This window comes from Salvia miltiorrhiza, chromosome 4, assembly GCF_028751815.1.
Source record: "Salvia miltiorrhiza cultivar Shanhuang (shh) chromosome 4, IMPLAD_Smil_shh, whole genome shotgun sequence".
NCBI lineage: Eukaryota > Viridiplantae > Streptophyta > Magnoliopsida > Lamiales > Lamiaceae > Salvia > Salvia miltiorrhiza.
In genome coordinates this window covers 47,622,308-47,636,775 of record NC_080390.1, presented here as the reverse complement: position 1 = coordinate 47,636,775, position 14,468 = coordinate 47,622,308, and the positions used below count along the sequence as shown (strand labels likewise).

General features: G+C 41.1%; 3 protein-coding genes across 4 annotated transcripts; all 3 read left to right on the top strand.

Moving 5' to 3' along the window:
• The first annotated feature begins 4,953 nt into the window (after positions 1-4,953).
• Positions 4,954-9,257, top strand: LOC131023900 (acidic leucine-rich nuclear phosphoprotein 32-related protein). The gene is made up of 2 exons (XM_057953546.1): positions 4,954-6,621; positions 8,279-9,257. Exons 1-2 carry the CDS (start codon positions 5,497-5,499, stop codon positions 8,570-8,572), a joined length of 1,419 nt encoding a protein of 472 aa, XP_057809529.1. The 5' UTR covers positions 4,954-5,496; the 3' UTR covers positions 8,573-9,257.
• A 32-nt stretch (positions 9,258-9,289) lies between these two features.
• On the top strand, positions 9,290-10,128 carry LOC131023901 (uncharacterized). The gene has a single exon (XM_057953547.1). The coding sequence runs from the start codon at positions 9,558-9,560 to the stop codon at positions 10,023-10,025; it is 468 nt and encodes a 155-aa protein (XP_057809530.1). The 5' UTR covers positions 9,290-9,557; the 3' UTR covers positions 10,026-10,128.
• Positions 10,129-10,717: 589 nt separating this feature from the next.
• On the top strand, positions 10,718-13,597 carry LOC131023899 (proline-rich receptor-like protein kinase PERK5). Of its 2 annotated transcripts, XM_057953545.1 has the most exons (8): positions 10,725-10,883; positions 10,963-11,795; positions 11,873-12,352; positions 12,428-12,514; positions 12,600-12,670; positions 12,740-12,816; positions 12,886-13,033; positions 13,093-13,597. In XM_057953545.1, the coding sequence occupies exons 2-8, from the start codon at positions 11,051-11,053 to the stop codon at positions 13,468-13,470; spliced, it is 1,986 nt and encodes a 661-aa protein (XP_057809528.1). In that variant the 5' UTR covers positions 10,725-10,883; positions 10,963-11,050; the 3' UTR covers positions 13,471-13,597. The 2 variants fall into 2 exon arrangements, with proteins under 2 accessions (XP_057809527.1, XP_057809528.1); XM_057953544.1 differs by having other exon boundaries at positions 10,718-11,795.
• Positions 13,598-14,468: the final 871 nt, after the last annotated feature.

The window sequence follows — 14,468 nt, the reverse complement described above, 5'->3', positions numbered from 1 at the left end:
GTCCACAAGTGCAAGGACTCTACCTTTGATAAAACTCCACCCTTAATCCGTGCATATCTTCAAGCTTTAATCAAATCCGCTCAGCGCATCTTCTTTCATGCATTGGATCTGCCACGTCAGCATCTAACCCTGGACGCCTGGTCATAATGGATTGCTTCCTTGTTTACCATTCATGCCTTCATTCTGCCCTTCCACATGCCCTCGATACCTCTCGTGGTGGATGTTGATTTCCGAGCGTAAGTCAGGTCAACCTCTTGGTCAGCGGCAAATAGCCTTAGCTGCATCACTCTCTCCCAGAAATAGCTCCAACTGCCCAGGACGTGATGGAACTCCTCCTCTGAGCGGTACTACCTACTTGATAACATCATGCCCAGCAGGTCAGCAAATGTGACTCTCGATCTTTGGATTGCATTCAACCTGCAGACTTCGTTAAACTTGATCATTGAGGTGTCTTCCATTTTTTCATCAGATTTGCTCCATCTTGCCCATTATAGCATCCACGAGGCCCTGCCAAACAAGTGTCCTCCCAGACACAAAAACAAACCCAAACACACACAAATGACTCAATCTAGACCTAAACACAACAAAGAAAAAGAGCACAAAACTTGGGCTCGTCAGTTGTTAAATGTCTCAAATATCAAACGAAAAAAACACATCATTTTCTTATTGATGACAAATTTTATGAGATTTTGAGTGAAAAATTCAATGATTCTGCAATTAATCTTATATTTTTCTGCCTCTTGTTGATTTTGTGTCATAATTTCCTCAATAAGATGAAAATTGTTAGTGTAATTAATGGACTTGAATGATTAGGATTCATACATTTTTAAAGTAGATATTTCATTAATGATGGATTTTCGTTATATTTATATTTTATAATAATTCTAGATATCATTGTGAAAGATCGATAATAAAAGCTTGTTTGATATTTTTGCCTAAAATATATGAAAGAATATCAATATTACATAAGATCATTCACATTGGTTGAGTCAATGTTTGACTTATCCACGCTATAGGTCCACTTATGAGTCAAATGTTGTAGTAGGTTGACTCATTATACTAACTCATATGAACTAGTTTTGTGTTTTTGATTTAATTTAAATAACATAAATTTAAATTACATGATTTTAAACAACATAAATTAAAAACATGAAAATCAGTCATCTCTGGCTCCACTTCGTGCGAGAATGTCACCACCCACTGTACATGTATTTCTTGTTGCTCGGTGTCATTCTCAACGTATTCATGAACAAAATTTTGTTGCCTAGCACTTTGCGCTTGAGCCGATTCTTCTCCTTATTGACTTTAACGATTGCAGTGAGATTTACTTATGTCTCGCCCATATAGTTCAAAAACTCGGTGGAGGGCATCGAGGTTTGTGATCATTTGCACTTGACCGTCGCCCTCGCCACCACCTTGTTACCTATTAGTGGGGTAGAAGAAATTTCTTTGCCTAACGCTGATGCTGTGAAATCACCATTCTCCGACATTTTTGTCCTCTTTGAGGAATGAACTTCGCTCTCGAGATACAAGAACTTGAACTTTCAGTTCAGTCGAATAATTCTCAACACATTCCACCGTTCGAATTGAATGCTCTTATTTCTGGATGTGTACAAGGTTTGCAACTTCTCCCGGATCATGTCGTCGCTATGACCATATGGCCACTTGGCATGGGCTTTAACCCATGTTGCCTACCAAAGCTTCACATCGGCTGTGATACGCCCCAATAACTTTTCACCCGTTGGACTGTGAACAGCTTGAGCACCATTGCGTTGATCTTCTCCAACACTCTCCCCCAATAGGCATCAACTTTTGGTCGATGCCATGAATGGCATCGTTCGTCTCCTCAATCCAAATACGAGCTCTGAGGTCGGCTTCTTCGAGCGTGTACGAATGGCGCCCCTTTTTTTGCATTCATCGTCCCCCGCCGCCGGCCTCGATTGAGGATCGGCTGAATAGTAGCCTTCTTTCATATTCTCGCCCAAATTGACCGTCGCGAGGTCCAATTGATAATACGACCCCGATAGCTCAAGAAGAGTCTAATGTTTAGTCTTACATGAAATTGATATGAGCTTGATGTTCATAGCCCAAGTCTTCCATGATGCCATGCATTTTTCCTTCTTCCCATGAGTGTATCATGTGCATGATACACTCATCTACTAGATGCTTGTCTACTTCCAATATGATGGGCAATGCATTCTGTCTTATGAGAGCATCATTGCTCATCTGAGGCAGTTTGTAAGCATTATGCCCTTTCACTTTCATTATGTCTATCATGCAACCTTGTAAGGATAAAAATACTTTGTTTAATGCTATTGGACTAAGCTCTAAGAAGCTTTTGCAAACCGCATTCACCAATTGGTCTACATTTGTGCAAACTGACTCCTCTTGAATGCTTTGAATAGCTCTAAACCACCCCAAGTCATTGACATTCGTGTTCGGTGAGTTGGGTGGTTGGTGAGCTAGTTTAATATCAAAGCCATTTTGTGAGGCAACATGTTTGAACTTTAAGTCTGAATCACTTATGTGTGGCTTCGTATTATCTTGTTGAATGAAAATCAACTTGGATGCACTTTGTGGCCATTTAGGCATGATAGTTGGAATAAACTGAAAAAACAATAAACTTGAAAGCTTTGACATGTGTTACACTTTGCATGTTAATTCTACAAAATAAAGTGGGCTTTTACATTGCATGCATGTCTCTCTTCCTCTCCATACTTGACTGATCAAGCACTCATTGATCACCACTTTGGAAATGGACTATATTGACTTTGTCTCTAGTGTCCTTGCATTTCTGTTTTTACTCATTCTCTGAGCTGGAACAGTTAGTGTGAATGGAAAAATACCAATTTTCCCATCAAAAAACACATTGGCATTATCATCAAAAAGGGCCCTGCAAATCGCGCACATAAGCATCACCTTGGTGATGATTTTTTTTTTTGCTTTTACAGCTTCTGTGTGGTTCAGGCTCCTCTTGAGTGAGATAAAACCGATGTGAAGCTTTTGTCATGTAGAACCATTTCTCATTTATGTGTATGTTGTTGTGCATATTCTTAAATTTCATAATATTAGCAATCATATCATGCTCTAAGACTTGAAGAGAAAACCTTAATAAGAGAAGCTTATTGGGGTCGTAAGATATGCTTAAGGACACGTGTATGAGCTCTGATTAACCCTAGATGAACCCATCTTCCCACTGTGCTCTTACTACAATCTATGCTTATTGCTAGCTTCCTAACTGTGCCTCTTCTACAAAGTATCAAAGACTGGATTGTTCTAGATCTATCTGTACTCGTTTTGTGAATCGTTGTGCATTTATCTTTTGGTGGTTAAATTAATAATCTAGCCTTGTGTCTTTTATTTCCTTGCTTCAGCCTATAAACGAGTGATCGTCTGCCTCGCTAAGTTGAATTTGGTGCTGCATTCCTTCATTTTGCCGTAGATTGGCTTCCCATCCTTTGAGTTTTGGAAAAGAAATTGCACAACCATCATATTTTGTTGCTCACTAACATCTTTGAAGTGCATGCTGTGAAGTTTTTGAAGAGAAAGAATTAAGAAGGAGATCTAAAATGGTGTATAAACATAAGCTTATTTGTTGGGAAGCTTTAGAATGCTGTGACGCACGGGGATAAAGTGCGAAGTGATCACCGGTTCAAAAGAGGCACAGACAAGGAGCGGCTCCGATTAAGACTTCCAAGCGGAGGGGCACAAGGATGAATCGAAACACACCCAAACAAGATGGATTCTGAGAATATGTTAGAATGAGACGACATATTCGAGGAGAGCTTAAATGATTTGATAAGTGCTACTCATATCAACAAGATGCATTTTTTTTTCTAGTGCTTACGTTGAAGAAACTCAAAGGTTAAGCATGCTTGGTTTGAAGCAATTTCAGGATGGGTGATCCCCTGAAAAGTTTTCCGGGAAGCGTGCGAGTGAGGACAAAACATGCTAGAAAAGACTCGTATTGATGTGTGGGGACATCCGTTAAGTTTGGAGCCGGAGTGTTACAAATGATCTTATATTTTGGCTTGAAATATTGTGGAGCCAGAATTTTGTTAAATTTCCATTGTGTTCAGCAGCCAATTTTGATTTGGCTTTGAAATGAAAAATTTGTTGTGCCAACCGCCTTTCTTATGTAATTACTTTTCATTTTAGTTTTGCACTCTTAAATTTAATATAAGTGGTAAAATCAGACATGTGCTTAAAATGTCAAAGTTGTGTGAACCACACCACTTTTCATTCAAAAAGTAAGTATTTTTCTTAATCTACGTACTTAAAAGAAATAAGTTTATTAAACCGGAACGAATGGAGTAGTGTTTTAGCGTGAGCCTTGCTCTAATCCCGAATTTTACAATTTATTTATTTTAAATACCAAACAATCATATAAACCATGGTTATTTTTACTATTTGAACTAATATGGGCTACTAAAGACAGACTTGCAAGTAACAATTTCAGCTCATCAATAAAATGTAGATTTTGCAATAAAAATAAAAATGTATTCCCTCTGGCAATGATTAATGTTACTTAAATTTTTTTGGTGCGGGTTTTAAGAAAAATTAGAGGAGTGTGTTGTAAGTGGATTATGAGTCTCACAATAAATATAATATTATATGGTAGTGTTTAAAAATATGTGGTGGATAAGTAAAGTTTAGATTCCACATTAATAAATAGGATTGTAAGTGGAGTTTGAGTTCCATATGAAAAGTGTTATTGTGGTGTAATATTTAAAAATGTGTGGTAGAGAAATAGAATTTGGATTCTATATATAATAAATTGTGTTGTGAAATGGTTTCAAAAAACAAAAAAAGATTTCATAAAAAAAATTGTGTTATGAAAAAATATATTTTTTAAAAATATAAACATACTAAAATGGAAAAAAAAAAAAAACATTGATTGTGGACGAAGGGAGCATATTTTAAGTAAGCAGGCACTCCAAACATGATTTGTGCGTGTATTGAAACGCTCCTATCAAAATACCAATGGCAATCTCGTAATATATAAGGAATCTAAAGGGCATATTCTTCTGCGCGCTGCCATATTTACACCGCCCAAGGAGACGTATCAGACTTGCCGAGCGCGTGACTTTCTCTAGCCTCAAAATTGTTCTTCCTTCCATTTAAAACAAACACACCATTCGTCCATCGCAACCGTCAATAATTCAACCACGTCATCGATCCTTGCTTTTCTAATCCTACGGTTCACATTCACTTACTCGTCAAACGCCCTTTGTCTCTCCATCTAACCCTACCGCGGTCAAACTTAACTCAAATCCAACTAACCCTAACTCATCTAACTCGGAGGTGACTCACCTCCAATATCTTATAGCGAGCCAGCATCTCAGAAACATACACAGAGAATTTTAGAGAGAGAATTTTGACATAAGCCAAATTCTAGGGTTTTACCATTTCACCAGAAGCTGTATCGTTATAGGAATTGATTATAGGATTCCTTATGTGTTTTTATGCAGTGGAGAAATAGGGTTTGGCAGAATAATGGATGAGATCTGGGAGAGGGCCGTGGAGACGGCGTTGGACGGCCAAACGGACATCGATTTGGTTCGGACGTTAACGCTCGACGGCGCGGTGAAGTGCGTCCACGGCCGTTTGCCGCCGCCGTCGCTCTTCGAAAAGTTCCACAATCTCCAGCACCTCTCTATGGCCAACATCGGCGCCTCGTCGCTGGAGCAGTTCCCCCGCCTCCGGAATTTGCAGAAGCTTATTTTGTCGGATAATCGGATCGCCGGTGGGCTCGAATTCCTCGTCGAAGCCGGGCTGGAATCGCTACGGGACCTTGATTTGTCCAATAACAGGATTTCAGATATTAACGACCTGAGACCGTTGGCAGAGTTGAGGCTGGTTTCATTGGATCTCTACGAGTGTCCTGTTACGCGGATTAAGGATTACCGATCTCGGGTTTTCGGTTTGATTAGGTCATTGAAATATTTGGACAAGATGGATGCGGAGGAGAATGAGCGCCCCGAGTCGGACGACGAGGAGGATGATGAAGAGGAGGAGGAGGATGACCCCGGCAGTGGAGAGATAGATGGCGAGGACCACCCGTTTAGGCTGAGCAATGGGCAGAGGGCGGGGAGCGAGGGGGTTGTGGATGTTGATGAGGATGAGGAGAGCGACGCGGACGAGGAGGAAGCCGAGACGTCAAGAGCCCTCAACGGCTTGAGTCGTGCCGGCAGTTCACATCATCATTCCAATGGATTTAAAGTGGAGGTTGTGGATGGAGAGGATGACGAGGAGGAAGGAGAGGATGAAGATGATTCGGTGGAGGAAGTGTACGAGGACGACGAAGGTGATGATGAGGATGTAGTGGAAGTCCACGAGATAGATGACAGTGACGATGTGGAGGACGGTGTTGAGGATGATGATGAAGACGACGATGATGATGACGATGAGGATGAGGACGAAGAAGAAGTAGATAACGATGAGAGGGATTTGGGGGAGCCCGAGAGTACTGGGAGGCTCACAAGCACGGAGGGGGAAATTGATGGACACGAGCAGGGGGAGGATGACGCTGACGAGGATGATGATGGGGAGACGGGGGAGGAAGAGCAGGCAGTTGAAGAGGATGGGGAATTTGAGGATGAAGAAGAGGCTGACGATGAGGTATAATTTCTTCTATCTTTGATACCTTTGAAGTCTATTTCTTTTGTGCTGTTGGATTCTGTTGTGTGTTTCTGTTTGGCAGGTGAATTTAGAGATAAATGCATATATTTAGTCGCTCAATCTCACTATGAGCACACCAGTAGCTTAGCCCAAATTAAAAGCAAAGGCACTTTTTATCCAACAATCTTGAAAATCAAATATTTAATGTGGTTTGTCAATCTGGTTATATTTTTTCTGTGAATTGAGAACCGAAAGTAAAAGCAAACTCACTTTTATATATACATATATATTTAAAATTGAATAGCAGTATGTTTTTCTTTACCGTCTAGTGGTTTTTGTTAATTACTCATGTTTTGCCTTTCTTGGACATCCTCGGTCATTTTATGTTTCTGTTTCTCAAAACTTGCTTTGCCTTGTCTGTCATACATTGCAAGATTAAGGGCTTTTTGCAGCTTTTATGTGGCAGTGGCACATACAAGGTTTTTGGGTGATTTTTTTTAAGGAAATCTTTGCAAGATGGCCTGCTGTTGTAAAGAAACTGCCTTTCAATCTTGTTCTTGAGATTTGACTTCATCTTTATTAATAAACTTGTGTTTTTGACTTATTGATGAGTAAGCTTGCCTAATCAAAATTTTATCTGCTCCCTGTTTCAGTAAGCTTGCCTAATCAAAATTTTTTGAAAATTTGATCCACACAGTTATCTGCTCCCTATTTTCTGGTTAAAAATGGGTTTACTATTGTTGATTTAAACTTACTGGAAAATCCATTTCTTTTTTTCCCAGCGCTTGATTGGAAATATTTATTTTAATCGAGTGTGTTCTTTTTCCCCCTCTCTTTTCAAGTAGAGATCATTGGTTTTAATAATTTTATTTTGTAAGTACTGGAAGTACCTTTTTTTCAAAATGTGTGATTTTATTCAAGTTTTATGTTTTCCAGGTAAAAAACAATTGGGTGGCATAACTGTGGTTTTGATTTATTGGAACCACCCAACTCCCTGGCGCTTTTAATGCATGATTTTATTTTTTAGAATTGGTTGTTACAATTTGTTTTGTTCTTGCAACATATTTGAGAATTTTGTTGTGATACTAGATCTGTTTTGATTCTCTTAATTTAATTGCATTTGCCTCTGTTTTTTATGATTCAATAATGTTGCAGGATGCATGACTTGTTTTTATTGAAATGATATCCAGAGTTTCTCTGAATTAATGTAAATTGTGTCTTAACCCAACATATGAATCCCTCTATGATGTCAGGAAGGAACAAACATAGTATTGGACATATAGTGTCTATGAATGTTGTGCCATGTATTCACTTTTAGTTAAGCAATGTGCAATGAACATATGGATTACTGGGCGAAATTCGTTTATGACCAATGGTTTCAGTATCAGGTGAAAGTGGAGTGCTACCTATTGGTTTACCTTCTGAGACTTGAACTAGGTTTTTCTTTAATTATCTGTATCCCAGTGTGTATGCAATGCCCTTTTTGATTAGTGTCGAGGGATCTTTTCTGTGTGTTAGTTTTGACCATGTTCAGCAGTTTTTTCTTTAAATTTGCTGCAGTTTTGTGGTGGTTTTTGTTTGTTTAGATTATAGATTTAGGTGTGTGTAGTTTGAGTTTTCACGGCCGGTGATTTATTTGTTGGGTGGTTGATTGCAGGAAGATGATTATGGGTCTGCTGGATACCTGGTTCAACCAGTGGAGCGGGTGGAAGCAGAAGATGGTGTTGCTGTTGGGGGTAGTGATGTGGGAGAAGGTGAAGACCCTGAATTGGAGGAAGATGTTGAAGATGAAGATGACCAAGATGGTGAGGTCCAGGAATTGCCGCCTTCATCTTCTTCCCATAATAATAAAAGGAAGAGAAATGGGGATGATGATGATGATGATGGGGATGATGGTGAGGAAGAAGAAGCCGACATCGTGCAGTACAGCAAGTCATCGAAGCACCGATAGAAAATGGCGGTTGTGTTTATATCCAACAAGGGTGGAAAACTTGAAATTAGTAATGGTTTGCAAGTGTCCCTAGACAATATTTTGGAGGGAAATTATGTTATGGGTGGACAGCATGAAAATGAATGTTTAAAAAGTGGTTTATTTCCCGCTTCGCTTCAGTTGTGCCTGTGCCTGTGATTCAACTCGCTCCGCAACTCAGTTGTCGCGACGGCAGAAAAGGAAAGGAAAGAATTGGAAAATACTCGAAACTCTCTTCGCATTTTTTTAAACATTTTTTTTAGAGGGAAAAAAGAAATTGAAAAAACTTGTACAAACGTGTATGTTTCTACTGGATCAGTCAAAAAAATTGCCAAGGCGGCGTCGTTTTGTGAGCACGTGCATATGCATGAATCCATTGTCATGGAGTTATTTAATTTTTTTATACTAGCTGAAAGTAATTATTGGTGAACTTGCAGGTGATTGAAGGCTAGGCTCTCGTGCTGTGGGGAATACATGATGGGCTTTTAGCATTTTGCGCCAATCAGCCCAGCCCTTCGCCAACCACTTTGGATTTATTTTTGGGCTTGCTTATTCAAAATGTCCTAATGAATTAGGCTGTGCTGGTGTACTCGCTTTTTTGTCACTTGCAAATAATCCAATTCTATCACAGATTTATTTAGTGGTATTAAAATAACAACTTTGGCTATCGTGGATGTTTTCTTTTATTTTTCAATAATTGAATATCTTAATAACAACCAATTATATAAATAATAAACTTGGTATGTATATAAATGAATTTAGGCTTATCTCATTCCAAAAAAAAAAAGGATTATATTTTTCCTGTTGGCAACAAACAGGCCCCTGGCCCTATCTATCTCTAGTGTAAAATGCCGAAATCACGTGGTTTAGCAATCCTGAAATTGGTGTCGTTGAAAGTGGATAAGGTGACCAATAATAAACAAAATTTCATCGGAAAAGCTTAAGCTCAACAGCAAATCGTCTCCAAATGATGCTGTTACAATTTTCGCCTTGGTCGCCGCCGGCAACCAGCCACCATAAATTCACCAAATTGAGGCAGCCGCCAATGCTCAAAGTACAGGGCATGGCCAAGGAGAGCGGCGTCACCGCCGTAGAGGCCGGCGCCATCGTGGGCGGACTAGTGGCGACGCCGGTGATCGGTTGGTCCCTTTACACGCTGAAGACAACTGGGTGCGGACTTCCGCCCGGGCCAGCGGGGTCTATAGGCGCACTTGAAGGAGTGAGCTACCTGGTGGTGGTGGGCATTGTGGCGTGGTCGCTCTACACCAAGACCAAGACGGGCTCGGGCCTCCCCAACGGGCCCTTTGGCCTATTGGGAGCTGTTGAGGGCCTCTCCTATCTCTCCTTCTTAGCCATCATCCTTGTCTTTGCTTTCCAATTCTTTCAGCAGGGATCCATTCCCGGCCCGCTTCCTACTGCTCAATGCTTTGGTTAATAAGGATTTATCTTTCTATCTAATTTTGAAATCCACAACCTTGTATTGTATGCTCGCTAAATGCAATGGAAATAATCAAATAATCAGCCTTCAACTTCACAAATTCCGTCTTCTATATTTGGAACTAATCTTCTCTATCCATCTTAATTTTTTGTTTTATCGTCATATTTCGTCATTAAAATATTGTTGGGAGATTTTGGGCGGCTTGTGTTATTATAGCAAACAAATGAGCTGTATACTTCAAATTGAATTCTTCAATATTTCATTATGATCTAAACTGATGAATTTCGATTATCCTGCATCACATCACGTATTTTCGATCTTATTTCATTTTTAATAGTAAAATAAAAATAAAAAGATAAGCTGCACCTATCTCTTCAATAAGATTACTCGAACATTGTTATTGATGGAAACTTATAGAATGCCTTGAACTGCTATCATCATGGCATTTATTGGCATTAAAAATAGTACTAGCTTCGATATGCAGTAATTTAATTGGATTAGCATGTCGCACAAGTATTGACATTACGGGTTATATACTCTAATTTTTATATGCGTGAATTTTTTGGTGTCGTCCAATTTGACTTGAGAAGTCGTGATACATTTTGAATAACTGAAAAATGGGTAAGAAGAGCCCTACCATTAGCATTAGGAGAGAGACTACATGCTGTTTTATAGGAAGGCAAACGAAGGGGGCAGCCCTCGTAAGATAGCAACTAACACAATTCGCATAATTTCTCTGTCTTACCTTTCAAGGCGTTCAACCTCTTGGCTTTCTCAAAAAAACCAAAAAAAAAACAAAGAGAGAGACAGAGCACAAGTCAAATCATGTTGATCATCCCATGAATTAGGGATTTCGTAAGTTGAAATTGTCTTCTGCTCCGTGCAATTTCATGATCCATCATCAAGATTGAAGAAATCGTTGTTGGTTTTACAGAAAACGGCGAATTCATGCATGTGATCTTCATGTAATGGACATACATCAATGAAGGTGGAGTTTCGTGTTCCGGCTTAATTAAATCATTATGTCGTCGTCGGAGGCTACTGCGCCATCATCATCATCTTCGGAAGAATCTCCGCCATCTCCTTCTTCAACATCGCCTCCATCAGAGTCTACGCCGCCGCCGCCTTCTCCTTCGGCATCAACGCCGCCCCCTCCCTCTCCAGCATCAACTCCGCCCCCTCCCTCACCCTCACCCCCAGCAGCCACCTCTCCGCCTCCGCCTTCTCCCACCCCTTCCCCTCCAACCTCGCCACCTCCCGCACCACCAACTTCTTCCCCTCCGCCGCCCTCCTCCCCTCCTCCTTCACCCCCCAAATCCCCACCAACCCCAACAAAATCCGAATCCCCTCCTCCGCCAGCATCTTCCTCCACTCCACCGCCATCTCCTCCCGCTCAGCCGCCTCCGTCTTCGTCAACCCCGCCTCCTGCTGCTCCCGCGCAAAATCCTCCTACTCTAGAAGCCGATTCGTCTCCATTGCCTGCAATTCCTCCACCCCAGCCAAAACCTGTTTCTCCAGAAACACCTCTGTCGCCGCCTATTATCTCTCCCAACCCTCCACGCCCAGCCTCAGTCGCCCGCCCCGCCGGTTCGCCGCCCACTCCTCCACCGTCTCACGATTCTCAGAATTTAAATGGACTTATCATCTTCGGAGCTATTTCCATAGGAGTAGTGATCATTCTACTTCTCTTTGTCATCTTCTGCCTCGTGTGTAACCGGAGAAAAAGGAAATCAGATTATGTAATGGATCCTGCACGCCAGCCTAACGGTAGCTAGAGATCTCTCATTAATTAATTTTCTCCTATAATATATATAGATTGTATAACAGTGGTAGTTATTGATTAGGTGGAACCCAATACTATAACCAAGATCCGTCGCAGTGGCATGCTCAGCAGTCTCTGGCTCCGGCGGGAAGTTTCATGGGCGGGTGGGGCCCGAATTCGAGCGGGGAATTCAGCTCTGGATATTCAGGGCAACATGGTGTGATGGGTATGCCTCAATCGCAAAACATGGGAGGTATGTATCAGTTCAGCTACGAGGAGCTGGCCGCCGCCACCAATGGATTCTCTCAATCCAACCTCCTGGGCCAAGGCGGCTTCGGCCTCGTTCACAAGGGTGTTTTGCCTGATAGGAGAGAGGTCGCCGTCAAGAGCCTCAAGAGCGGCAGTGGCCAAGGCGAGCGCGAGTTCCAGGCGGAGGTCGAGATCATCAGCCGCGTCCACCACCGCCACCTCGTTTCCCTCGTCGGATACTGCATCGCTAATGACAACAAACTGCTCGTCTACGAGTTTGTTCCTAATAAGACGCTCGAGTTTCATCTTCATGGTTACCTACCTAATCGCTCTTCATCTTCCAAATTAATTTCATCATCACATGTATTTAATAATAATAATATTGCAGGGAACGGTGAACCTGTGCTTGATTGGGCGACAAGGCTTCGTATTGCAGTTGGATCGGCCAAGGGGCTTGCGTACCTGCATGAAGATTGTGTGATTCTTCTTCTTCTTCTTCCTCGATTTCTCTAATATTCTCAACCCATCCATCTCTACTCATCTTGTATTGTGGATTGTAGGTCTACCACGAATTATCCACCGTGATATAAAAGCTGCAAACATTCTTATTGACAACAACTATGAAGCAATGGTACTTAAATTAATTACTATCTGGTGTAGCTTGCATGCATGTATTAATTGATGAGGATGGTGGGTGCAGGTGGCTGATTTCGGTTTGGCTAAACTCACTACTGATAACCACACTCATGTGTCCACGCGCGTAATGGGAACTTTTGGGTATGAATTGTTAATTGAAAGAGAGTTTGATTTGTTAGCAACAGCATTAATTAATTAGTAGGAGTGCAGGTACCTGGCGCCGGAATATGCATCAAGTGGGAAATTGTCGGAGAAATCTGATGTGTTCTCGTTCGGGGTGATGCTGCTGGAACTCATCACCGGCAGGAGGCCTATCGATCTCTCTAACAGCATGATGGAAGATAGTCTAGTAGACTGGGTAAGTACGTCATACTATTAGTATTCAAAGAGCAATTAATTAATTAACGTACGGAACAGGCGAGGCCTCTTCTAAGCAAGGCGCTGGAAGACGGCAACTTCGAAGAGCTGGTGGATCCTCGGCTGGAGGGTAAATTCGTGGCGCACGAGCTGTCCCGAATGGCCACGTGTGCGGCGGCCAGCATACGCCATTCCGCAAGAAAGCGCCCCAAAATGAGCCAGATAGTGCGGGCGCTGGATGGAGACTCGTCGCTGGAGGACTTGAACGACGGGGTGAAGCCGGGGCAGAGCGCCGTCTACAACCCCAACGGGGGCTCCGACGTCTACGACACGCGCGCCTACAACGCCGATATGGTCAAGTTCAAGAAGATGGTGATGGCCTCTCAAGACTTCACCAGCAGCGAATACGGCGACTCCACCGAGATCGACAACCATTGATCTCATCATCTTCATTTCTCCATCAAACATTCAACATGTGTATATATATATACCTGCTCCTTCATCTAGGATTTCGCCTACCAACTTAATTAATGCTATTATACAACACATATTTCTAATTTTGTAACGTCGAAATCCCTAACCAAACTTCTACTCTTTATTTAAAATCGGATACTATAGCAAAACTTGCTTTATAACAATCCACATAATAAAGTCCCCAAGGGGACACCAAATGGTGCGAACCCCTGTCTGCAAATAGTGAGGTCTAGGGATCAAACCCCATCGCTCCCCCTCCCCCAAATGTCTCAAAAAAAAAAAAAAAACAATCCACATAATAATTTCGCACAACTCCATCTAAGAAGATTCCAACTTGAGCTTTTCTCTCATTATACTGATCACTAAGCTCACTTCATTCTACTTAGATCAGGGAAAACCATTAAATCGTTTTACATAAATATAGTTGAAAACAAATCATTAATTGATATTTTCATAATATTTTTAATTAACTTTTAGTAATTTCGCACAAGTCCATCTAAGAAGATTCCAACTTGAGCTTTATAACAATTCACGTTCTACACGATGTTATAATAATTTTACAACGCCTCAAGGCCCTCAACCCTCAAACAAATAACCTAATTTCACAATAAAAATCAAATATATTCAACCCTCAAACAAATAACCTAATTTCACAATAAAAATCAAATATATGAGTCTAACGGTAAAATGGTTGGTCTAATGCCGTCGTAATTAATACATTTCGAGTTTGAATTTACCGTCACATGATTTTTAAAAGGGTTAATAGCTGAAAAATACACAAACTATTACCGAATTTGTATTTTGCACATAACTTTCAAAAATAGTCTCAGAATACATCACCTTTTGATTTCATTGCAAATTACACACGGCAAAAATTCCGATTAAGACTAACTTTGACCGGCCATGACGTGGCATGGCACATGGCGTTTTTTACACGCTGGCAAGACACGTATTCAAAATGA

Coding starts and splice junctions, on each gene's coding strand:
- LOC131023900 (XM_057953546.1), top strand. CDS start 5,497: ATGGATGAGATCTGGGAGAGGGCCGTGGAGACGGCGTTGGACGGCCAA. Junction 6,622..8,278: donor AAGAAGAGGCTGACGATGAG/GTATAATTTCTT, acceptor GGTTGATTGCAG/GAAGATGATTATGGGTCTGC.
- LOC131023901 (XM_057953547.1), top strand. CDS start 9,558: ATGATGCTGTTACAATTTTCGCCTTGGTCGCCGCCGGCAACCAGCCAC.
- LOC131023899 (XM_057953544.1), top strand. CDS start 11,051: ATGTCGTCGTCGGAGGCTACTGCGCCATCATCATCATCTTCGGAAGAA. Junction 12,353..12,427: donor GCTCGAGTTTCATCTTCATG/GTTACCTACCTA, acceptor ATAATATTGCAG/GGAACGGTGAACCTGTGCTT. Junction 12,817..12,885: donor CGCGTAATGGGAACTTTTGG/GTATGAATTGTT, acceptor GTAGGAGTGCAG/GTACCTGGCGCCGGAATATG.